The sequence below is a fragment of the Neoarius graeffei genome, chromosome 9, assembly GCF_027579695.1.
Source record: "Neoarius graeffei isolate fNeoGra1 chromosome 9, fNeoGra1.pri, whole genome shotgun sequence".
Taxonomy (NCBI): domain Eukaryota; kingdom Metazoa; phylum Chordata; class Actinopteri; order Siluriformes; family Ariidae; genus Neoarius; species Neoarius graeffei.
In genome coordinates this window covers 88,283,924-88,310,768 of record NC_083577.1, presented here as the reverse complement: position 1 = coordinate 88,310,768, position 26,845 = coordinate 88,283,924, and the positions used below count along the sequence as shown (strand labels likewise).

Sequence of the window (26,845 nt, the reverse complement as noted above, 5' to 3'; positions counted from 1 at the left end):
CCATGAGGGGGGGAAAAAAACAAAAAACCCATGATTGGAGAACCAACAATTAAAGAACCAACCCAACACCTTGAAGTGCCATCACATCCTGATCTCTCAACACCATGGACCCGACTTTCACATCACACCCCAAACAACTGTACGCTCCATTAGAACCAATACCGTTCCCCTGAACACATACCATTCAACAGTTTAGAAACAAAAAGCTTTCGAGAACCAACGCCATGCTCAAGAATTAGCAACTAGTGTGTGTGTATGTGTGTGTGTGTGGGGGGGGGGGGGGGGGGGGGGGGGGACACGACACTCATGCAAATTAAACAAAACGAGCATTTAAAAATACCACACTTGGAAAAACACACCTTTGGAAGGAATTAAATAATTAACATTCGTTTTATTGAACAAAAGCTTTTTGAGAACCAAAACTTCCTTTTTCTGAGAACCAGCTGTTCCAGAGAACACACACAGCTGGGGTTTTTCCCCCTCAGGAGTTCTAAAGAGTAAACATCTCTGGAGCATCAATATTTTGGGGAAACTAACATTTTCCCCTCTCCATCCGAACACATGATGAAACATAAATCATATTTCCTCTGAAGGTCATGCAACACTGCGCTGGAGAGGAAAAAAATAATAAATGTGTGTGTGTGTGTGTGTGTGTGTGTGTCTGTCTCTCACTCACTTGTCCCGGAGTCCTTTGAAGATCTGCACCATGGTGTCGGTGATGGAGTCAATAACCTCGTGGTAGTGATAATTAAACGCCATCTCAATATCCAGACCAACAAACTCAGTCAGGTGACGGTGTGTGTTTGAGTCCTCAGCTCTGAACACTGAGAGAGAGAGAGAGAGAGAGAGAGAGAGAGAAGAAATGTATAGTGTGAAGCCAATCTGTAGTTACTATTCATAGCAGTTAGTGTTAATTTTTTTTTCTTAATGACCTTCACTTGAGGTCATAACTCAGAATTCCCAAACTCTGACCAGGAAAAACCAAGCGAACGCCCCGTTTCCCCGGAATTTCTACAAAGGAAATTACAGTCTCCCCCTGTTACGGTTACTCCTGTTATTATTGTTCAGTTGGTGCCGTTACTGTAATTATTGCACATCAGTGCGTAGTAGAGATGCATCTGTGAAGATACTCAGTCATCCAGGTACATAGTAATCTGTGGTTGGTAGAAGAGAGCAACTGGACTTGCTTGAAAAGTCTTGAAGACGTTTCGCCTCTCGTCCGAAAGGCATCCTCAGTTCTGTCTGACTAATAGGGAGTATCAGGTATTTATGATCCATGAGAGGATAAATACTTGATACTCCCTATTAGTCAGACAGAACTGAGGATGCCTTTCGGACGAGAGGCGAAACGTCTTCAAGACTTTTCAAGCAAGTCCAGTTGCTCTCTTCTACCAACCACAGAGTAGTAGAGATGTCTTTCTGAATTTTTTTCAATCAAAAAATTAAAATATGGGGCAAAAAAAAATTCAGACGACAAGTTGATAACTAACCAGAACATCAGAATACTTAGCTCCCATCAAAAAACAAAAAAATTAATTCACTTATCTCCTTTTCAAAATCCTTACCTACGGTATACACAGCCTCAAACAGACCTGACTGGAAGCAATCCATCGTCTATTAAAAATAATCAATTCTTCCTCAGAACTGGCGACGGACCCAAATCCTTTAAACTAGCAGTTACCAAACTCCTGATTAAAAAAACTTGACCTCGACCTGTCGGCTGTCCAATTATAAGCCAGTATCAAACCTCCCCTTTATCTCCAAGATCCTAGAAAAAGCTGTGGCACAGCAGTTACCGGTATGCTCATACAGTAGTGCTTGAAAGTTTGTGAACCCTTTAGAATTTTCTATATTTCTGCATAAATATGACCTAAAACATCATCAGATTTTCACACAAGTCCTAAAAGTAGATAAAGAGAACCCAGTGAAACAAATGAGACAAAAATATTATTCTTGGTCATTTATTTATTGAGGAAAATGATCCAATATTACATATCTGTGAGTGGCAAAAGTACGTGAACCTCTAGGATTAACAGTTAATTTGAAGGTGAAATTAGAGTCAGGTGTTTTCAATCAATGGGATGACAATCAGGTGTGAGTGGGCACCCTGTTTTATTTAAAGAACAGGGATCTATCAAAGTCTGATCTTCACAACACATGTTTGTGGAAGTGTATCATGGCACGAACAAAGGAGATTTCTGAGGACCTCAGAAAAAGCGTTGTTGATGCTCATCAGGCTGGAAAAGGTTACAAAACCATCTCTAAAGAGTTTGGACTCCACCAATCCACAGTCAGACAGATTGTGTACAAATGGAGGAAATTCAAGACCATTGTTACCCTCCCTAGGAGTGGTCGACCAACAAAGATCACTCCAAGAGCAAGGCGTGTAATAGTCAGCGAGATCACAAAGGACCCCAGGGTAACTTCTAAGCAACTGAAGGCCTCTCTCACATTGGCTAATGTTAATGTTCATGAGTCCACCATCAGGAGAACACTGAACAACAATGGTGTGCATGGCAGGGTTGCAAGGAGAAAGCCACTGCTCTCCAAAAAGAACATTGCTGCTCATCTGCAGTTTGCTAAAGATCACGTGGACAAGCCAGAAGGCTATTGGAAAAATGTTTTGTGAACAGATGAGACCAAAATAGAACTTTTTGGTTTAAATGAGAAGCGTTATGTTTGCAGAAAGGAAAACACTGCATTCCAGCATAAGAACCTTATCCCATCTGTGAAACATGGTGGTGGTAGTATCATGGTTTGGGCCTGTTTTGCTGCATCTGGGCCAGGACGGCTTGATGGAACAATGAATTCTGAATTATACCAGCGAATTCTAAAGGAAAATGTCAAGACATCTGTCCATGAACTGAATCTCAAGAGAAGGTGGGTCATGCAGCAAGACAACGACCCTAAGCACACAAGTCATTCTACCAAAGAATGGTTAAAGAAGAATAAAGGTAATGTTTTGGAATGGCCAAGTCAAAGTCCTGACCTTAACCCAATGGAAATGTTGTGGAAGGACCTGAAGCGAGCAGTTCATGTGAGGAAACCCACCAACATCCCAGAGTTGAAGCTGTTCTGTACGGAGGAACGGGATAAAATTCCTCCAAGCCGGTGTGCAGGACTGATCAACAGTTACCGCAAACGTTTAGTTGCAGTTATTGCTGCACAAGGGGGTCACACCAGATACTGACAGCAAAGGTTCACATACTTTTGCCACTCACAGATATGTAATATTGGATCATTTTCCTCAATAAATAAATGACCAAGTATAATATTTTCATCTCATTTGTTTAACTGGGTTCTCTTTATCTACTTTTAGTGCTTGTGTGAAAAGCTGATGATATTTTAGGTTTATATGAGCAGTGATATGAAACAAGTTCAGTTACACAAATTGAAACGTAGCGATTTTCTATGCTATGGAAAGTGCGCACTATAATGACAGGCGTACTAACACCTTCTGCGTGCTTCGACAGTGCATTGATATGGAGCTCAGATATCGCAGAAGGTGTTAGTACACCTGTCATTATAGTGCGGACTTTCCATAGCATAGAAAATCGCCACGTTTCAATTTGTGTAACTGAACTTGTTTCATGTCACTGGTCATATAAACCTATGTAAACAGGAAAAACGCGGAAGAGTTTGGTCACATCTAACTACAGCCCCAAAAAATACCATTGGCCATGCTGAGCCTAGCTACATTGCTAACAGGAGTGACAGCGCGTCTGACTGCGTCTGACTGACTGGGAGGTCGTGCAAAGCTCGGAGAGGTACGAAGCAGCTCGTCTCAATTCAGATAAGAGCATATTTCATTATGGAAGTACGGTGGACTGTTCCTTTAATGTTCCACAAGGTTCTGTCTTCGGCCCACTGCTTTTTCTTTATACACGTTACCTCTGGGTGATGCTCTTTGTAAGCATGGCACTGTCGCCTCACAGCAAGAAGGTTCTGGGTTTGAACCTCATGGCCGGCGAGGGCCTTTCTGTGTGGAGTTTGCATGTTCTCCCCGTGTCCGTGTGGGTTTTCTCCGGGTGCTCCGGTTTCCCCCACAGTCCAAAGACATGCAGGTTAGATAAAATACACATAAGCCAGTGCATACTTAATTGGGAGGGTTGCATCAGGAAAGGCATCTGGTGTAAAACCGATGCTAAATCAAATATGTGCATCATGACAATCTGCTGTGGCGACCCCTAACAGGAACAGCTTATAGATTATACATGTCGTCCTGGCTGCTCCTGTGTGTGTGAGAGAGCAAGAGAGTGAGAGAGAACGAAAAAGAGATATTTACACGCACACATGCCCCTGCCGATAAGATATTTAAATCTGGCTATGACTCACAGATCCCTGTGGGTTTGCTGGACCCCCTCAGAGGATACTGAAAAACCACAGCAACACCACAATACTGAACTGAGTAAATATATATGAGAGAGAGAGAGAGAGAGCGCGCATGTGGGAAAGACAGAGAGAGAGCGGGAAAAAGAGCGAGAACAAGAGTGAGACCTTGGTGTTTGTTTGTGACAGAAACCTGTATAAAGTGTGTATTCATTCTATCGGATGGATGAGTAAGTGTGTGATGGAGTGAACAGCTCTGTGGTTGGGTGTTTTCTGTGGGGGAGATCCCCTGAGTTTGAGAACCCGGGGAACCCCAAACCCACTGATCTGCGTGACTGGGCGAGTCACTGACCTACAAAACACACGTCAGGAAGAGCTCCGTAAAACAGGAACGTCTCATTTCTGTCACCAACAGCATTCTCTCTGACGTCTAAATAATCCCTTTAAACGGCATATCAAGTTCTGGGGAAAAGTGAACCATATACATGACGGTGCAGACACACAGCAAGTTTGTATTATTATTTACTACTACTACACTACCGTTCAAAAGTTTGGGGTCACTTTGAAATGTCCTTATTTTTGAAAGAAAAGCACTGTTCTTTTCAATGAAGATCACTTTAAACTAATCAGAAATCCACTCTATACATTGCTAATGTGGTAAATGACTATTCTAGCTGCAAATGTCTGGTTTTTGGTGCAATATCTCCATAGGTGTATAGAGGCCCATTTCCAGCAACTCTCACTCCAGTGTTCTAATGGTACAATGTGTTTGCTCATTGCCTCAGAAGGCTAATGGAGGATTAGAAAACCCTTGTACAATCATGTTAGCACAGCTGAAAACAGTTGAGCTCTTTAGAGAAGCTATAAAACTGACCTTCCTTTGAGCAGATTGAGTTTCTGGAGCATCACATTTGTGGGGTCGATTAAATGCTCAAAATGGCCAGAGAAATGTCTCGACTATATTTTCTATTCATTTTACAACTTATGGTGGGAAATAAAAGTGTGACTTTTCATGGAAAACACAAAATTGTCTGGGTGACCCCAAACTTTTGAATGGTAGTGCACTCCTAATTTTTATTTTTCCACTCTTGGGACACTTCAGTTTCTCCTGTACAGTCATGTGACCACCAGAGGACACCAGAGCGCCGGTCTGCTTCTCCGTTTCCAACCATTCACACCAACATCCCTTCACAGTTCACTCAGAAACCGGTCGGTCCCAAACCAGCACACGCAGCTGACAAAAACATCGTTCTACTTATTGCTGAAATTTATTTTTGTGCGTTTCTTCTCCCTGAACTCGTGTACGATTTTCCAAACATAATAAGCACCAGTCAGCACCGCTGTTAAACGGCTCCACGCGGAGCCCGACCCTGAGCACGTCTCGGGGGGTGTAAACCGTAACGTGATCAGAGAGCTGGTGATGAGATCTGAGCGCTCTCTCCACCGGAGGAACAGAAGAGGACCGAGCTCTCCTGATCCAGGCCGTGACTCCAGGCTGACCTTCACGTCCTCCTCACACGCCGCCATTTTTACTTTTATCGCTTATTCCATCTTACTCCACTTCATCCAGCTGTTATTCCCACATTCACCTCCTTCCTGTTATTCATTACTGTGTTTCAGTGCAGCACAATTAATCACCATTTAATCTCCATTAGGAACCTGAGCTTCCTGAATTCATCACAACACTCATTGCAGAGAGACAGACAGCTGGGCAGATAGACAGATATAATGAAAGGCAGACAGACAGACGCATAGAAAGGTAGCGAGACAGACAGACACGGGCATGCAGAGACAGACAGATGAAGACAGCCTGTTAGACAGACAGCCTGAAAAAGATGAGGAGACAGACAGACAGACAAGAGAGAAACAGATAGACAGATACTCTGACAGACGTACAGTTGAGACTCATAAGCAGACGGACAGATTGCTTGAAAAAGATTAGCACACAGTGAGACAAACCAGACAGACAGACAGACAGACAGACAGACAAGCACACAGTGAGAAAAACCAGACAGACAGACAGAGAGACAAACCAGACAGACAGACAGACCAGACAGACAGACCAGACACAGACAGACAGACCAGACAGACAGAGAGACAAACCAGACAGACAGACCAGACAGACAGACAGACAAGCACACAGTGAGAAAAACCAGACAGACAGACAAACCAGACAGACCAGACACAGACAGACAAGCAGGCACATAGTGAGACAAACCAGACAGACAGACAGTGAGACAAACCAGACAGACAGACCAGACAGACATAGAGACAAACCAGACAGACAGACAAGCACACAGTGAGAAAAAACAGACAGACAGACAAACCAGACAGACAGACCAGACACAGACAGACAAGCAGGCACATAGTGAGAGAAACCAGTCAGACAGACCAGACAGACATAGAGACAAACCAGACAGACAGACAAGCACACAGTGAGAAAAAACAGACAGACAGACAAACCAGACAGACAGACCAGACAGACAGAGAGACAAACAGGCACATAGTGAGACAAACCAGACAGACAGACAGGCAAACTGATGGCCAGACAGATAGATGGATAAACAAGCAGAGAGGATAGAGGTGTGTGTGTGTGTGTGTGTGTGTGTGTGTGTGTGTGTGTGTGTGTGTGTGTGTGTGTGTGTGTGTGTGCGCGCGCGCACTCTACCTGGTCCGACACAGAAGACCTTGTTGAAGTCGGCACAGATACACATCTGCTTGTAGAGCTGAGGAGACTGAGCCAGGTACGCACTCGTCTTAAAGTAAGACACGGTGAAGACGTTCGCACCTCCTTCACTCGCAGCTACACACACACACACACACACACACACACACACACACCACAGTTACCACTCTTACATGTCTATGATCATGATATAAATATAAACAGAAGTGACTGGAGCTGTAACGCTTCACTCCATACAGGAAGTGATGTCATACACTACCATTCAAAAGTTTGGGATCACTTTGAAATGTCCTTATTTTTGAAAGAAAAGCACTGTTCTTTTCAATGCAGATCACTTTAAACTAATCAGAAATCCACTCTATACATTGCTAATGTGCTAAATGACTATTCTAGCTGCAAATGTCTGGTTTTTGGTGCAATATCTCCATAGGTGTATAGAGGCCCATTTCCAGCAACTCTCACTCCAGTGTTCTAATGGTACAATGTGTTTGCTCATTGCCTCAGAAGGCTAATGGATGATTAGAAAACCCTTGTACAATCATGTTAGCACAGCTGAAAACAGTTGAGCTCTTTAGAGAAGCTATAAAACTGACCTTCCTTTGAGCAGATTGAGTTTCTGGAGCATCACATTTGTGGGGTCGATTAAATGCTCAAAATGGCCAGAAAAATGTCTTGACTATATTTTCTATTCATTTTACAACTTATGGTGGGAAATAAAAGTGTGACTTTTCATGGAAAACACAAAATTGTCTGGGTGACCCCAAACTTTTGAACGGTAGTGTACATAATGGAGCGAAAACCATGGGAGATGTTGTGAGAACTGCTGTTGACGTGCGTGTGAATCCGAGTTTCTCTGTTCCAGGGCGCTGCTGCTCCTGCTGGTTAAACACGCCGACGCACTGGAGCACGAACTCGAGCAATTAGCACTAGTGAACAGTCAAAACAGGAAGCTGCTTCACCTGCGTGTCAGGATGTGACCCGCTTCTCACTACTTGTTTATGTCAGTGCTCGTTTTCAGTTTCGGATTTTAGTGCACGTGTGTGGGGGTGTGTACTGCTGGAGGAAAAGCACAGGTTTCATCGATAAGTTTGTAAGGAAGAAGCAGAGATTGTTTGCAACTCATTACTACAGGGTTTAATTTCTGCTTAATGAGTCAGTTTTAGAAGCTACATACAGCTACTACAGTTTCTCATGGGAACGGGGGGGGGGGGGGGGGGAGGATAGGCCACGCCCACAAGTGACACAGGCGAGTGTGAATATAGAGGGTTATTGTGGCCCTCTACAGATATACCGTACCGGGGGGAGGGAAACTGGGAGGTAGGGGGTGCCAAAACATTACACTGAAAACAGGCTTCAGAATGTAAATATAGCCCTGTGTCACCATAGCAACAAGACCCACTGATGTTTTTGATAAAGATGGAAAGTACGTTTTGTACAAATGTGGTCGAAAAGGACTGAGTGTTTTACTCGGGGGTGTGTGTGTGTGTGTGTGTGTGTGTGTGTGTGTGTGTCACACCGGATGTGGTTTTTCATCAGAACAATGTGTTTTTCCAACCACAGGTGGCACACCCAAGAAGAGCGCCAAGTTTGAATCTGAACACTGTGCTCCGATTGGCCGGCGGCAAAAATGAGGAATCGAAAACGACCGTTATAATTTTTTTCTCTTGTTCCCTTAATGGGGCGTAACAAAAACCACAAAACTACGCAAGTGTCACAAGTTAGAGGAGTCTAGATCTCACAACCTGATTGGTGGAACTAAAAAAGGGGACTATATAAAGATAATGTGCATGTGAGAGAGACACAGTGTGCCATGAAAGACTGACCACACACACACACACACACACACACACACACACAGTCCCTTTCTGTACCCACAACCCACAGAAACATGCTGAACTTCACTCTCTTAATGGAGGGCGATCCTGTGTGTGTGTGTGTGTGTGTGTGTGTACCAGAGATGATTTTAGGTGTCTGGATCTCGACGAAGCCCTTGTTGATGAGTGTGTCCCTGAAAAGCTGGCACACTCCTGACTGCAGACGGAAAATTGCCTGACTCGTCGTTGTCTGTGAGGAGAGAGAGGAAAAGAAAAAAAAAGTAGCCATAAATAACTGGAAATAATTCACACACACACACACACACACACACACACAGTACTGATAGACTGGCTCATCATCCAGCATGTTAGTTATGTTGTTAAATTAATGTTATTAGCGTAACCATGACAACAGACAGAATCAGTTAGACGCGATGTGGATGGGACACTCGGTGATATGAATCACTGAACATCTCATTTGTTCCCAAACTGCTTCCTCCACATTCGAATCTCCAACATCAGAAAACTCCTCATGGTTCCACTGTAACAGGCTGCATTTCCCCATCAGCGCTCTGCTCTCCTCCTTGATGTTCGGGTTCCTCCTTGAGCCTGACGACACTCAGTTCTCTCAGAAAAAAATTCTTAAACTTCTGAAATCACTCAAATTTATTTAATTTGTTATTTTTAATCTAAAGAACAAAAAGTAAATCCTTCCAAAACATCTTCATGTGACCGCTTACGGCGGCGCCGCGGGAACGGACGCCGCGCCCCGACCGCTTACGACGGCGCCGCGGGAACGGACGCCGCGCCCCGACCGCTTACGACGGCGCCGCGGGAACGGACGCCGCGCCCCGACCGCTTACGGCGGCGCCGCGGGAACGGACGCCGCGCCCCGACCGCTTACGGCGGCGCCGCGGGAACGGACGCCGCGCCCCGACCGCTTACGGCGGCGCCGCGGGAACGAAACCGCGCTCCGACCGCTTACGGCGACGCCGCGGGAACGAAACCGCGCTCAGACCTCCTACGGCGACGTCGCGGGAAGGAAACCACGCTCCGACCGCCTACAGCGACGCCGCGGGAAGGAAACCGCGCTCCGACCGCCTACAGCGACGCCGAGGGAAGGAAACCGCGCTCCGACCGCCTACAGCGACACCGCGGGAACGAAACCGCGCTCCGACCGCTTACAGCGACGCCGCGGGAACGAAACCGCGCTCCGACCGCTTACAGCGACGCCGCGGGAACGGACGCCGCGCCCCGACCGCTTACGGCGGCGCCGCGGGAACGGACGCCGCGCCCCGACCGCTTACGGCGGCGCCGCGGGAACGGACGCCGCGCCCCGACCGCTTACGGCGGCGCCGCGGGAACGAAACCGCGCCCCGACCGCTTACGGCGGCGCCGCGGGAACGAAACCGCGCCCCGACCGCTTACGGCGGCGCCGCGGGAACGAAACCGCGCTCCGACCGCTTACGGCGACGCCGCGGGAACGAAACCACGCTCAGACCTCCTACAGCGACGTCGCGGGAAGGAAACCACGCTCCGACCGCCTACAGCGACGCCGCGGGAAGGAAACCGCGCTCCGACCACCTACAGCGACGCCGCGGGAAGGAAACCGCGCTCCGACCGCCTACAGTGACACCGCGGGAACGAAACCGCGCTCCGACCGCTTACAGCGACGCCGCGGGAACGAAACCGCGCTCCGACCGCTTACGGCGACGCCGCGGGAACGGACGCCGCGCCCCGACCGCTTACGGCGGTGCCGCGGGAACGGACGCCGCGCCCCGACCGCTTACGGCGGCGCCGCGGGAACGGACGCCGCGCCCCGACCGCTTACGGCGGCGCCGCGGGAACGAAACCGCGCTCCGACCGCTTACGGCGACGCCGCGGGAACGAAACCGCGCTCCGACCGCCTACGGCGACGCCGCGGGAACGAAACCACGCTCAGACCTCCTACGGCGACGCCGCGGGAACGAAACCACGCTCAGACCTCCTACAGCGACGTCGCGGGAAGGAAACCACGCTCCGACCGCCTACAGCGACGCCGCGGGAAGGAAACCGCGCTCCGACCACCTACAGCGACGCCGCGGGAAGGAAACCGCGCTCCGACCGCCTACAGTGACACCGCGGGAACGAAACCGCGCTCCGACCGCTTACAGCGACGCCGCGGGAACGAAACCGCGCTCCGACCGCTTACAGCGACGCCGCGGGAACGAAACCGCGCTCCGACCGCTTACAGCGACGCCGCGGGAAAGAAACCGCGCTCCGACCGCTTACAGCGACGCCGCGGGAAAGAAACCGCGCTCCGACCGCTTACAGCGACGCCGCAGGAAAGAAACCGCGCTCCGACCGCTTACAGCGACGCCGCGGGAACGAAACCGCGCTCCGACCGCTTACAGCGACGCCGCGGGAACGAAACCGCGCTCCGACCGCTTACAGCGACGCCGCAGGAACGAAACCGCGCTCCGACCGCTTACAGCGACGCCGCGGGAACGAAACCGCGCTCCGACCGCTTACAGCGACGCCGCGGGAACGAAACCGCGCTCCGACCGCTTACAGCGACGCCACGGTTAAGAAACCGCGCTCCGACCGCTTACAGCGACGCCGTGGGAAAGAGACCGCACTCCGACCGCTTACAGCGACGCCGCGGGAAAGAAACCGCGCTCCGACCGCTTACAGCGACGCCGCGGGAAAGAAACCGCGCTCCGACCGCTTACAGCGACGCCGCGGGAAAGAAACCGCGCTCCGACCGCTTACAGCGACGCCGCGGGAAAGAGACCGCACTCCGACCGCTTACAGCGACGCCGCGGGAAAGAAACTGTGCTCCGACTGGTTGCCGTGGTGATGTCGACCCAAGCTGTAGCACTGGCTCTCTGTGCTTTTAGATTAAAACCCATCGTGTTGAGAGAAAACAGAAACGCTAACAAAACTTGAATAACCTCTTTTATTATCGTTCGGTGTCGGAGTGTAACTGAGGTGTGCAGTACAAACAGGAAACAGGTCAGTGTCTAGACATTATGTCACCAAAAAAAAAAAAGTGTTGCTCCTGTCCTTGTTCTTTTTTTCTCTTGTTAATTCTGTTGTGTTTTCTGGCAGTTGTTTTTTTTCTTTTACAGGAAGACAAAAAGTTCAAAAGATAAAAATCAGCAGGCACACGAGCAGGCCAGTGCAGTTCTTCCTGTCTGCCTTGCACACGTTTCTCACCCAGTTGACTTTTCTCAAGTCTTCCATGCTTTTATGAGACAGTATTCTGCGCTGGATTAAAATGTGCGAACTCTCAGCACAGGTGCGGTGTTCACACGTCCCACAGCTTACGTCAACAGGAGACGGAGTGTGAAAAACACACCATGCTCGAGTGCAGACTGAACTTCCCCCTTCGCCAGCCGACGCTCTGCTCGTGGCACGCAAGTGCTCTCTCTCTTTCACACGCACCGTGCATGTCCATCGGAAACAGCGCAGAGTCAAACCAAACCACATTCAGCTCAACACCGCGTCTTTAATCAGCGTGTGTTGGTAAGGTACAGTTTGTCCAGTAAACCTTCAGGTGTTGTGAAAATAAACTAAAGCCACACTCATGTTGAAGAGAAGTCTAAAGCACCACGCTTCACAGGTCCGAGCTCCTGGAATAAAAGTTATCCTGGATAAATATAAGGTCATCCTGCATAAATACTCCTGCTATTCAGGACAGTCACATGACCTTACTCAAGGCAAATGTGAATCCACATCCTCCATTCAGGGGACATTCGACAGGATACGAGTGCGACATCATCCAGGATAATAACAGGATGTGATCCAGGATTAAAATGACGTTACCCAGGATAGTAATGTGACATCAGAGTTACTAATCTAATCTCAGCCAGGGTTAAAGCGGGGTTATCCAGGAGAGTAAAGTGACTTCATCCAGGATTAAAGACATGCTATCAAGAAGAAAAGTGGGATATTATTCAGGATTAAACTGAGTTTATCCAGGATAAGTTTTGATGTGTTCCATCATGCAGGATTAATATTATCCAGGAGATTAATGTGACATCATCCAGGATAGTGATGTTCTGTTAACAGTTATCCAGGACCGTAATCTCACATCACCCAGGATGATCTTGCGATGCTAACACCGTGGCAATTTCAGTGGTATTTTCTTGTTTACACGCTCTGATGACTGATCTGACAAAAGCATAGTTGCACCATGAACATGTGCGTCACCATGGTTACGGTCCTTTGCCTCCACGTTGCGTCTTATCTGCTGCGTGTCAAGACATAGTACTGAACGTTCTGTACAACAGCGTCTGGTATTTCTACTTGTTTATCAACCAGAGGGAACAAAGTGACACCATGGGGCACGTGTGTGTGTGTGTGTGTGTGTGTGTGTGTGTGTGTGTGTGTGTGTGAGAGTGAGAGTGTGGGTGTGTAGATGGGGGGGTGGTGTGTGTGTGTGTGTGTGTGTGTGTGTGTGTGTGTGTGTGTGTGTGTGTGTGAGAGAGAGAGAGAGTGTGGGCGTGTAGATGGGTGATGGGGTGTGTGTGTGTGTGTGTGTGTGTGTGTGTGTGAGATTGTGTGTATGCACAACCCGAAAGTGGTTTTCTTTATGACTCAATGTGACCCATCACTAGAGTTCACCGCATCAAGAAGCAGATGACACTGGCGTGTGGTTAAGAGAGAAAAAGCCCAAACTGAGAGTAGCAGAGGGAGGAAAAGCCCCGGACTCACCCTCAGGTCGATAACACGATTATCCAGCCTGGTGTCCTGGTTCACTGTGGCTCTGCCTTCCTGCATGAAAACCCCCACAGAGAGAAAATCCTCAACCCAACACCCCTTACAGCGCAAAACTTAAACTCGACCTTTTACGGTTCTAAAATAAAGGAATGTAATCATCACAATAAAACAAAACAAACAGTGGAATTAATTTGTGGTGTGTGTGAGGGTTCGTACCTCCTCGCCTTCAACTTCAGGCCTCACAGCGTCCTCCAACTGCAGAGGCAACCGAGGCTCAGCCTGACTCACCACAAACAGCTGGGAGACAAATCCACAGAGTCAGACAAAAGAAGAGGCAGACAGACAGTGTGTCAGAGAGTCAGACAGAAAGAGTCAGACAGAGACAGTGTGTGTATCAGAGAGACAGACAGAGTGAGCCATGTCAGCATCTTGGGCCATTTCCTGGCAAGAACATTTCTCATCTCATTATCTGTAGCCGCTTTATCCTGTTCTACAGGGTCGCAGGCGAGCTGGAGCCTATCCCAGCTGACTACGGGCGAAAGGCGGGGTACACCCTGGACAAGTCGCCAGGTCATCACAGGGCTGACACATAGACACAGACAACCATTCACACTCACATTCACACCTACGCTCAATTTAGAGTCACCAGTTAACCTAACCTGCATGTCTTTGGACTGTGGGGGAAACCGGAGCACCCGGAGGAAACCCACGCGGACACGGGGAGAACATGCAAACTCCACACAGAAAGGCCCTCGCCGGCCACGGGGCTCGAACCCGGACCTTCTTGCTGTGAGGCGACAGCGCTAACCACTACACCACCGTGCCGCCACGAACATTTCTAACAGGTAAAATAATTACTTCACAAATAATTAAAACAAATTCCATAAATAAACCAATAACTGAATGAGCTGCTTCAGATCCACATGTGATTAAAATTCTAAAACGGATTTTAGCAGCACCTTGTTAAAAACAATCCGAAGTACTCTGAGAATAAAACCGTCCCCGTGCGGTGTTCGGACCGCGACAGCAGAGGAAAATACGCAGGACTGTCAGAGATCCGACAGAAACGGCACGATGGTGGATCTCAACCTTTAATAAACCCATGGGAGAGTGGGGAGTGGCCAATCCCGCCCTGGGACACACCGTGCGATCATGTCCGGTGTGAAAGGACGATGAAAGAGTCTTTACTGATGGCAGGGTTGATTTCGTACCCTTTGTTTTCAGGACGTTCATCCCACTCAGTCCCACTTCTGTGCTCACTGTTACTTATATTTATTTATATTTACTATGTCATCTTTGCACTATGCACCATACTGCACCAAAAGGGAAATCCTTTCTGTGATGAACAGCTACAATCCAGATTCATATATCAGCAATATCACTTGTAAAATATCTGCTCACTCATACCGTCATTCTGTGCACACTGGATACTTCATATTTATTTATCTATTTCATGCTTGACTTACTTTGCACAATGCACCTATTGCACCATGGTTTTTTTGTTTTGTGTATACGCTTTTTATCTGTTTGTACTAAGAGAGCTAAGTGAAACCGGAGTCAAATTCCTCATGTGCGTCCACATACCGGGCAATAAAAGTGATTCTGATTCCTGTAGTACAGGATGCCAGCGCAGGTCTGAGGCTTTTACACTCACGGACCTTCAGTGACGGAGCTTTCAGTCACAGTACCCGCCCACTACTCCTTACCCGCCCACTGCTCCTTAACCCCGCCCACTGCTCCTTAACCGCAAGGAGTTCAAGTTTATCTAAAATACTGACAATAACAGGACGATCAGTCTTTAAAAACACGAGTGTCTGGAGGGATGAGATCCAGTCTGTAACCAGTAAAGGGTTCTGTTTGGTGTTGAAATATTCCAGTGCTAACTGCAAAGCGCAGACCTCAGCTGGACAAACTGAACTCCACTCTGAAACGTGCAGTCAACACAGAGAGAGAGAGAGGGTCGGAGAGAGAAAGAGAGGGTCAGAGAGAGGGGGTCAGAGGGAGTCAGAGAGGTGGGTCGGGGGGGTCAGAGAGAGAGGGTCAGAGACGGTCAGAGAGAGAGGGTCGGGGGGTCAGAGAGAGGGGGTCAGAGGGAGTCAGAGGTGGGTCGGGGGGGTCAGAGGGAGTCAGAGAGGTGGGTCGGGGGGTCAGAGAGAGAGTCAGAGAGAGGGGGTCAGAGACGGTCAGAGAGAGAGGGTCGGGGGGTCAGAGAGAGGGGGTCAGAGGGAGTCAGAGGTGGGTCGGGGGGGTCAGAGGGAGTCAGAGAGGTGGGTCGGGGGGAGTCAGAGAGGTGGGTCGGGGGGAGTCAGAGAGGTGGGTCAGAGAGAGAGTCAGAGAGAGAGGGTCAGAGACGGTCAGAGAGAGAGGGTCGGGGGGTCAGAGAGAGGGGGTCAGAGGGAGTCAGAGGTGGGTCGGGGGGGTCAGAGGGAGTCAGAGAGGTGGGTCGGGGGGTCAGAGAGAGAGTCAGAGAGAGGGGGTCAGAGACGGTCAGAGAGAGAGGGTCGGGGGGTCAGAGAGAGGGGGTCAGAGGGGGTCAGGGGGGTCAGAGAGAGTCAGAGAGAGGGGGTCAGAGAGAGTCAGAGAGAGGGGGTCAGAGAGAGTCAGAGAGAGGGGGTCAGAGAGTGGGTCAGAGAGAGGGGGGCCAGAGGGAGTCAGAAAGAGGGGGGTCAGAGGGAGTCAGAGAGAGGGGGTCAGAGAGAGTCAGAAAGAAGGTCAGAGAGAGGGTCAGAGAGAGGGGGGTCAGAGGGAGTCAGAGAGAGGGGGTCAGAGAGAGTCAGAGAGAGGGGGTCAGAGAGAGTCAGAGAGAGGGGGTCAGAGAGAGTCAGAAAGAAGGTCAGAGAGAGGGTCAGAGAGAGGGGGTCAGAGGGAGTCAGAGAGAGGGGGTCAGAGAGAGTCAGAGAGAGGGGGTCAGAGAGAGTCAGAGAGAGGGGGTCAGAGAGAGTCAGAAAGAAGGTCAGAGAGAGGGTCAGAGAGAGAGAGTCAGAGAGAGGGGGTCAGAGAGTCAGAAAGAAGGTCAGAGAGAGGGTCAGAGAGAGGGTCAGAGAGAGAGAGTCAGAAAGAAGGTCAGAGAGAGGGTCAGAGAGAGTCAGAGAGAGGGGGTCAGAGAGAGTCAGAGAGAGGGGGGTCAGAGGGGGCTCAGAGAGAGGGGGTCAGAGAGAGTCAGAGAGGGGGTCAGAGAGGGTCAGAGAGCGGGGGGTCAGGGGGGGTCAGAGAGAGTCAGAGAGAGGGGGTCAGAGAGTCAGAAAGAAGGTCAGAGAGAGGGTCAGAGAGAGGGGGTCAGAGGGAGTCAGAGAGAGGGGGTCAGAGAGAGAGTCAGAAAGAGGGGGGTCAGAGGGGGCTCAGAGAGGGGGTCAGAGAGAGTCAGAGAGGGGGTCAGAGAGGGTCAGAGAGCGGGGGTCAGGGGGGGTCAGAGAGAGTCAGAGAGAGGGGTCAGAGAGAGTCAGAGAGAGGGGGTCAGAGAGAGTCAGAGAGAGAGAGTCAGAGAGGGGGGTCAGAGAGAGTCAAAGAGAGAGGGTCAGAGAGGGGGGTCAGAGAGAGTCAGAGAGAGGGTCAGAGAGGGGGGGTCAGAGAGAGTCAGAGAGAGAGGGTCAGAGATAGTCAGAGAAAGTCAGAGAGAGGGTCAGAGGGAGTCGGGGGGGTCAGAGAGGGGGGTCAGAGGGAGTCAGAGAGAGGGGGGTCAGAGAGAGTCAGAGAGGGGGTCAGAGGGAGTCAGAGAGAGGGTCAGAGAGAGAGAGGGTCAGAGAGAGAGAGGGCCAGAGAGTCAGAGAGAGAGGGTCAGAAAGAGAGAGAGGGCCAGAGAGAGTCTGAGAGAGGGTCAGAGAGAGAGAGGGTCAGAGAGAGAGAGGGCCAGAGAGAGTCTGAGAGAGGGTCAGAGAGTCAGAGAGAGAGGGTCAGAAAGAGAGAGAGGGCCAGAGAGAGTCTGAGAGAGGGTCAGAGAGTCAGAGAGAGAGGGTCAGAGAGAGAGAGAGAGAGAGGGCCAGAGAGAGTCAGAGAGGGTCAGAGAGGGTGAGAGAGAGGGGGGGTCAGAGAGGGTCAGAGAGAGGGGGGGGGTCAGAGAGAGTTAGAGAGAGGGGTTCAGAGAGAGTTAGAGAGAGAGGGTCAGAGAGCGGGGGTCAGAGAGAGAGTCAGAGAGAGAGGGTCAGAGAGAGTCAGAGGGGGGTCAGAGAGTTAGAGAGAGGGGGTCAGAGAGGGCCAGAGAGAGGGGGTCAGAGAGAGTCAGAGAGAGAGGGGGTCAGAGAGAGTCGGAGTGAGTCAGAGAGAGAGGGGGTCAGAGAGAGAGAGAGAGAAAAAGAGTGAGAGAGAGGGTCACAGAGAGAGAGAGAGAGAGAGAGAGAGAGAGACTGAGATGTAAGAAAGCATCACAGGCAGTATGACAGGTTCCCTCCCCCTGCACTAACAGGAGCATTCGATATCATTAGCAGTACTGTTAGTACTGTTAGTACCGTATACTGTTAGTATTAGGAACCACAGTAATAGTATTAGTAATTGAAGTAGAAGTAATATTGTTCTATCCACATTCACTGGATATGAGCAACCACACGCTCTGATTGGCTACTCTACCACTAGGATATCAGCTCATATACCATGAGGAGAGAAAAACAAAATGGCGGCTTTGTTATCAAGTATTTAAAAGAAACAGAATCAGCTAAAAGACTGTTTGTTTTCTCCCCCCCAGTACATCCTGTTCCACACTCCAGCCCAGTCGGTGGCAGTAATGCATCTTTAAGTTGGTTTACCAACTGACAAAAAACAAACAAAACCTAAAGAAGAAAAATAATAAAATGGCGGCGCGTTACTGAACCAACTGAGGACGAAATAAAAACCTACTCAAAAACAAAACCACAAAAAATACAAAAAAAAAGCAACAAAACATGGAATGAAAGGATTTGATGGTAAGAACATTTTTTAAAAAAATTTTCAAGAGTTATTATTATCACATTTTTCACAAATTGCTCCTGTCATTTCGCCGGTTTGTTTCCAAGTGGAAATGATTTTGTCAGATGTTTTGTATCAAAAGTTTTTATTTATCGAATTTGCAAAAAAATAAAAATGCTCTGTTTCTCAGTGAAGGTGGAGAGAATAACACAGTTATTCCACTCAATCTCATCGTACATGGATTAGAGACGACTCGGTGCTACGCGCCTCGTCACCTATCAGCTCATGTACGGCTGGATTTTGTGGAATAACTTAATTATTAGTAGACAGACAGATGGACAGAGAGACAATTTATTGGTCCATGAGGGGAAATCTGTGGTGGAAACAGTGTTAATTGAAATAATTTTAGCCGTTATTGATCGCAGCGTGAGTGGTCCTTGATCATAGTGAAGAATGGACAGACAGACGGATTTTTATTGATGTCCAAAGAGAAATTTGGGACAGCAGTAATATCAGTAGCGGAGTTAGTGGTGGTGTTTCATAAGTTTTACCCTCTGGATGTGCAGCTCTACATCCTGCTGAGAACAACTCTCAATCTTCTGCTCCACCTTCTGCACCACGGCCTCCACGTCCACGATACTCTCCTTCGTAATACTGAGAGAGAGAGAGAGAGAAAATTTTACGTCTTTTCCCAAATGTGGCTGAATCCCAAACAGCTGACTCTTCAGTGTGTCTGCTCACTACACAGGGTCTCGGAGAGGACATTACAGACCCGATCTCGGGCCCTACAAACACCAAACGAAAATCATTCAGTGGCTGATAACGCCAACACTCTCACTCTCCAATTTTGCTAGGAGCAAAAAATATTGGCACCCTCCGCTTTGTTTGGACCGCATGCTCACCCCGTGAGGAAGACCTCCCTCGGTCACTCTCACTAACAGAACCGTGTGGCTCTGATCCAGACCCTCGCTACGAGCGAGTGTTTTTAACCCATCCAGCCACTTCGGAAAGGTCACGCTCCATTTTCACCATGTTGATGTGTGTGTTGAGACACAGTGGTGAAACATTCGATGGAAACCCTGAGCCCATGCTGTGGTGTAACTCCACCTTGGTCTTGTTGTATATAGGTGTTTTTTTTTTTTAAGTGACTGCACAATTCCTGTTTTTCACCACTACAGTGGTTTGTCTTGGTAACCACACACTTTCACTATAGCAGCTTTCAACATACTGCAGGTATTTCAAGACCTCAGGGCCAAAAATAACAGCGGCTACGCTTTCCTCACCGCACAACACGCCACAAAGAAAAACACACACACTAATGTGTTGTTTAGTTCCTTAAATATGATGTAATAAACGGTCAGTTGAAGCCGAGCTTCCTTTTTTCCGCTTTATATCCACACAAACGCACAACAATCTGAACTGAACAAACTAGCTACTTTAGCTACCTTCGTATTAACCTCGGGCTGTACCAGTGACTTGTTACGAGTCATCACAAGAACGTTAAATACGATTAATAAAAACATGTTTGGAGAAACGTGTCTGAAATAGTGTGAACTGAATGATAGTGTATGAGTGTTGCATGTACGATCAAAACAGACATGCACAGGTTTATTGCTCTTTATTAGCTAAGCAATGCCAGAGTAACCATGGCAACCAACCAGCAGTAACCTGAGCACCTAATATTTACCACCACGGGATTAATAATAATAATAATAATAATAATAATAATAATAGGATGAGGGCCTTGCTTTTCTGACAGGGATTATGGAGGTAGCTGAATTTCGCTGCACTTCAAATCTGTTGCCATGACAACACGTCCATAAACTACGCAGTCGTAGCAGCGCCATCACATACTCATCTCTGCACAGACCGATGTTTTTGTTGAACTGTTCTTGAACCCAACGTGTTCTTTTGTTTTCTGTTCTATGCGGAGATGCTTTTCTGCTCACCAGGGTTGTAAAGAGTGATTATATGAGTTACGATATCCTTCCGGGCAAAAAAGCTCGACCCAGTCTGCCCATTTTCCTCTGATCTCCCTCATCAACAAGGCGTGCGTTTCCGCTCACTCACTCGATGTTTGTTTTTTGTTTTCCGCACCATTCTGTGTAAACTCTAGAGACTGTTGCGTGTGAAAACCCCAGGAGGAGATCAGCAGTTTCTGAAATACTCAAACCTCATACTCATCTGACTCAAACCGACACCCATACCGTAGTGAAAGAAAGTCACACAAAAATTGAGATCACAGAGATTTTTCCCATTCTGATGTTTGAACATTGTGAGCATTAACTGAAGCTCTGGATTTGCATCTGCAGGATTTGATGCATCGGCTGATCAGAGAACTGCATCAAAACTACTGAGTGTTCCTAATAAAGTGGCCAGTGTGTATATACAGTAAAAACAGGAGCTCACACTGATCTCAGACGCCTCACTCCGACTAAACTAACCCACGAACGAATAATAAATCAGTCAATCAGCACGCACTTTACTGCCGAGTCACAAATCAGGAACATCTCCGAGCTTTTAGTCCATCGAGTCAGAAAAAGCCCCGCCCACTACACGCTCATTAGCCAGTTGCTCTTAATTACCCCTTTTCGACCAACAGGGAACCCGTTCTGTTCAGGATTCGTTGATCCTTGGTGCCAGCTTGCGACCCAGCCCGTACTTTCAACAGTTTTGATCAGAATCGGTGTAATCAAGGATGAGTCATGAATAAAAGAAGGCGTGGCACAATTCACAACGGGAGCAAGATGGAGGTGCGCGCTGATTTGTTGTTGCAGATATTTATTTCCGGTCCATTTTTTTCTGAAGATGTTTCCTGTTCCATCACTGGGTTCCACTTCCTCTCCAAACTAATGACACGCTCACTGATGTCATCACGGCTCGTGGTGGAAAAACCAGCCATATTTTGGTCCCCATTTATCAGATTCTGAACCTGTTCGGTTTTGGTTGAAATGGACCAAACGGTTCAAACTTTAGTGCAGGAACAAGAACCGAACCTGTTCCGTTCCCGTTTGGTGTGAAAGGACGAACACAAGAGAAGGAAATGAAGCTCTGACACACTGCACATCAAATAAAACCCAAATTATAGTGCCTTGCGAAAGTATTCACCCCCCTTGGTGTTTGTCCTGTTTTGTCGCATTACAAGCTGGAATTAAAATGGATTTTTGGAGGGTTAGGAACGTTTAATTTACACATGCCTACAACTTTAAAAGTGAAAATTGTTGTTTTATTGTGACACAAACAATAATTAAGATGAAAAAACAGAAATCTGGAGTGTGCATAAGTATTCACCCCCCAAAGTCAATACTTTGTAGAGCCACCTTTTGCTGCAATTCCAGCTGCAAGTCTCTTGGGGTATGTCTCTATTAGCTTAGCACATCTAGCCACTGGGATTGTTGCCCATTCCTCAAGGCAAAACTGCTCCAACTCCAAGTTAGATACAGCAATCTTCAAGTTATGCCACAGATTCTCAATTGGATTGAGGTCTTGGCTTTGATTAGGCCATTCCAAGATATTTAAATGTTTCCCTTTAAACCACCCCAGTGTAGCTTTAGCAGTATGTTTAGGGTCATTGTCCTGCTGGAACGTGAACCTTTGTCCCAGTCTCAAACCTCTGGCCGACTCAAACAGGTTTTCCTCCAGAATTGCCCTGTATTTAGTGCCATCCATCTTTCCTTCAGTCCTGACCAGCTTTCCTGTCCCTGCAGATGAAAAACATCCCCACAGCATGATGCTGCCACCACCATGCTTCACTGGAGGAATGGTGTTCTCAGGGTGCTGGGTTTGCACGACAGATGGCGTTTCCCATGATGGCCAAAAAGATCAATTTTAGTCTCATTTGACCAGAGAATCTTCTCCCATGTGTTTGGGGAGTCTGCCACATGCTGCTGGGCAAACTCCAAACGTGTTTTCTTAAGCAATGGCTTTTTTCTGGCCACTCTTCCATAAAGCCCCACCTGCTCTGTGGAGTGTACGGCTTAAAGTGGTCCTATGGACAGATACTCCCATCTCCGCTGTGGATCTTTGCGGCTCCTTCAGTGTTATCTTTGGTGTCTTTGTTGCATCTCTGATTAATGCCCTCCTTGCCCGGTCTGTGAGTTTTGGTGGGCGGGGCCTTCTCTTGTCAGGTTTGTAGTGGTGCCATATTCTTTCCATTTTGCTATAATGGATTTAATGGAGCTCCCTGGGATATTCAGAGTTTGGGATATTTTTTAGAACCCAACCCTGATCTATACTTCTCCACAACTTTGTCTCTGACCTGTTTGGAGGCTCCTTGGTTTTCATGTTGCTTGCTTAGTAGTGTTGCAGAGTCAGGGTCCTTCCAGAACAGGGTGATTTATACAGACATCATGTGACACTTTGATTATACACAGGTGGATCTTAATCAACTAATTATGTGACTTATGAAGTGAATTGGTTGGAGCAGCTCTTATTTAGGGGTTTCATAAGAAAGGTGGTGAATACTTATGCAAGGGACTGTATTTCTCAAACTTCAGGTTATCAGACGGACGTCTAAACAGAGGTTGTTTAAATTTCTGAGCCATAAAGTGTGACTTTTTTTTTTTGCTTCATTTCTCTGTTGTCCCAAAAAAAAAAAGTCTAAATATGTAAAATAGTCAAAAAATAGAAACTGCATCAATAAGAACTCCTCAAATCCTGACACACAGACACACAACGCCCGCGAATGAACACCTGAGTTGCACTTTACACCTGTACACACACGATCAAAAGGTCTGAGAGAACCATGCTCTGTGTGTGTGTGTGTGTGTGTGTGTGTGTGTGTGTGTGTGTGTGTGTGAGAGAGAGAGCGCGAGTGAGAGAATGTTGCGCAGTATTTCTGATTTGAGTAAGGTTTTGTGGTTAATGTGGCAGTTGGAGCTTATTGCATCTCTTTGAAAGTGTGAAATCAAGAGTGACACAACCAGTGAGAACACACACACACACACACACACACACACACACACCTCAATTCACCCTCATACAGATAACTTCAAAACTATATCCTGCACATATCTTTCACACGCGTCTCCCCGCTGCGCTGTGGAGCTCTGAACTGTAACTGTGATTGGTGTTGATTAGTTTTCTGCAACAGCGGCTCCGACAGTCGTGCAGCTGCACATAGTGGGTTAATTTCTGATCACTGTGTTACCGTTTCTATAGCAACAGCGCACTCACACAATGGGATTTTAAAAAAAAAATGCTTTTAAAAGTCCGTAAACATTGACACGGTGCAGTTTTTATTAAAGTAAGAAGACGTTGATGTAAATTTCTTGAAGGAGTGTCCGGGTCAGGGGTCAGAGGTCAAGCTGTAACTCGGTTTTGAGACATTTTCAGGATAAAGGAGCTTGTGTTTATGATTCTTGGTTTCTCAGAAATGTGACATGCTGCTTTTTTTTTGTCATTAAGGGACAGGAGAGATGCCAGTGAGGGAACGAGTGTTTCCTGTAACTACAAACATAAAAAATGCGACGTTGTTTGAGAATTAAAACCCTTAGGGACGCGCTGTTAGAGGAAAATAACTCACGCTAAGTTTCGTTGCAGTTTCTTAGAACAGCAACACACCAGTCTATTCATTCCATGTAGTTTCATTTGCACGTGTGTGTGTGTGTGTGTGTGTGTGTGTGTGTGTACGCATCAATCTGTCATGCACAGGCAAAATTCCCCTCGGTGTTTTTCTCGCCTTCTTACCCAACCCAGTTCTCTTTTCACTTTGCTTTAATAAACAGACGATGTGTTTATATCAGACATATGACAAGCTGCGAGAGGTCAGAGGTCAGACCAGAGGAAGTTCGAGTGGAAAAGTGAAATAGGAAAGAGCAGAAAGGGAAAAAATTTTTTCACTCGTTCGCTCTGTGCTCATATTCCACTGGAACACGAGACAGACACTCACGCTATAGATCACATGAATTAATCTGAAATACCACACAGTGCACTCAGTTCTGCTGAACAGAAACACACGGCAAAAACGTCACCCGAGACTAAATATCACACATCGTCCACATGACCCGGGGTCACACGTTACAGATTTTTGTTTTGGAGGAAAAAAAAAAAATAATAATATATATATATATATATATATATATATATATATATATATATATTTTTTTTTTTTTTTAAAGAATTTTATAGCTCAAACATTTAACATCACATCGTCTGCTTGTATTTGGTTTATAATTCATAAAAAATAAAAATCAATAAAAGCTGATCGCGATAATTTACAACATCGATATCACCACATGGTCCCGAACTACTGTGGGTTTAAAATATTACTCCATAATAACCTCAGTATTTAATAATAATAATAATAATAATAATCTCGAGCTTATATGAACTCACAGTGAATCATTCTATCGATCTTTACGTCAGAAATTAAACGTATGTAATGAGTGTTATAACAGAGAGATGTGAAAAATAAAACGTGGATAAAAAAGTGGCAGAAAGTTTACAAAGCACCAAACTTAAAGAAAGAAAATCTGGACAACAGAGAAAGTTCTGTGGATCGTTTCTTACTGTAAAAGTGTGTTGTAAGTTGTGCAAAAATTAATCATTATTATTCAGTATAAATACGGAAGAGATTAGAGGAAATCGTGCGTGCTGATTGGTCGAGAGTTTCGGACTATTTCTCAATAAATCATCTCGAGTGACTCGGCAAAATCACTTGAGGCGGCCGATCGCTTCGTCACTGTAACTGAGGAAGAATTACAGATGATGAAAGAAAATGTTGTTCCTAAAAGCACTAAAGATGCTCTGAAGTTTGGTCTAAAACTATTCAAAGGTGAGGCGGGGTTGGGATTTATTTTATCGATTTCAAAACAAAGTGTTTTATGTGACTCGGCGTAGATCAGCGACACGAGTCTGCGCCGTAAAGTTATTACATTTACATGAAGATTTTGAAGTCTGAAATATTTTTTTTTTAACAAAATCACCTGTGTATTTATACTAAAACAATTATCCACCTCAGGCTCAGTGAATATCAGCGATTATTACAAACAGGCCACTTTTTCCCTGGAATAAAAACATGTTCTATTCCCTTCTACTGGGTTTACTGATGGTGTGCAATATTATCATATCGCTTATCCTCCGTGTATTACACCGCTCTCCCCAATGTCAAGACAACACGACGTCACACATCAGAGCTCATGTGAAGAACCAAGACAAAACGTTTCTGCTGCAAATGCGCATTATCATTTCTTTGTCGGCCGGGAAAGAGAGAAAACGAGGTGAATCCAGGGCTCGGTTTAAGCACTAAATAAATAAACTGAAACTAACAACGCGTTAAACACCCGAAAGGCTCCCAAAACTTCATTATATATTCTTTATGCATATTTACAAGAGAAAAACATACAACCCCGATTCCAAAAAAGTTGGGACAAAGTACAAATTGTAAATAAAAATGCAATGCAATAATTTACAAATCTCAAAAACTGATATTGTATTCACAATAGAACATAGACAACATATCAGATGTCAAAAGTGAGACATTTTGAAATTTCATGCCAAATATTGGCTCATTTGAAATTTCATGACAGCAACACATCTCAAAAAAGTTGGGACAGGGGCAATAAGAGGCTGGAAAAGTTAAAGGTACAAAAAAGGAACAGCTGGAGGACCAAATTGCAACTCATTAGGTCAATTGGCAATAGGTCATTAACATGACTGGGTATAAAAAGAGCATCTTGGAGTGGCAGCGGCTCTCAGAAGTAAAGATGGGAAGAGGATCACCAATCCCCCTAATTCTGCGCCGACAAATAGTGGAGCAATATCAGAAAGGAGTTCGACAGTGTAAAATTGCAAAGAGTTTGAACATATCATCATCTACAGTGCATAATATCATCAAAAGATTCAGAGAATCTGGAAGAATCTCTGTGCGTAAGGGTCAAGGCCGGAAAACCATACTGGGTGCCCGTGATCTTCGGGCCCTTAGACGGCACTGCATCACATACAGGCATGCTTCTGTATTGGAAATCACAAAATGGGCTCAGGAATATTTCCAGAGAACATTATCTGTGAACACAATTCACCGTGCCATCCGCCGTTGCCAGCTAAAACTCTATAGTTCAAAGAAGAAGCCGTATCTAAACATGATCCAGAAGCGCAGACGTCTTCTCTGGGCCAAGGCTCATTTAAAATGGACTGTGGCAAAGTGGAAAACTGTTCTGTGGTCAGACGAATCAAAATTTGAAGTTCTTTATGGAAATCAGGGACGCCGTGTCATTCGGACTAAAGAGGAGAAGGACGACCCGAGTTGTTATCAGCGCTCAGTTCAGAAGCCTGCATCTCTGATGGTATGGGGTTGCATTAGTGCGTGTGGCATGGGCAGCTTACACATCTGGAAAGACACCATCAATGCTGAAAGGTATATCCAGGTTCTAGAGCAACATATGCTCCCATCCAGACGACGTCTCTTTCAGGGAAGACCTTGCATTTTCCAACATGA

At 46.8% G+C, this 26,845-nt stretch overlaps 1 protein-coding gene across 1 annotated transcript in view; it reads right to left on the bottom strand.

The window, feature by feature from the left end:
* dars1 (aspartyl-tRNA synthetase 1) overlaps nucleotides 1-26,845 on the bottom strand; it is a 75,799-nt gene that overhangs the window by 11,888 nt on the left and 37,066 nt on the right. Inside the window, exons 7-12 of the mRNA XM_060930433.1 lie at nucleotides 18,960-19,062; nucleotides 13,750-13,830; nucleotides 13,528-13,587; nucleotides 8,968-9,079; nucleotides 6,998-7,132; nucleotides 677-824 (exon numbers count right to left, since the gene is read on the bottom strand). Of these exons, the coding sequence (XP_060786416.1) occupies nucleotides 677-824; nucleotides 6,998-7,132; nucleotides 8,968-9,079; nucleotides 13,528-13,587; nucleotides 13,750-13,830; nucleotides 18,960-19,062 (639 nt within the window). The remainder of the gene's footprint in view (nucleotides 1-676; nucleotides 825-6,997; nucleotides 7,133-8,967; nucleotides 9,080-13,527; nucleotides 13,588-13,749; nucleotides 13,831-18,959; nucleotides 19,063-26,845) is intronic.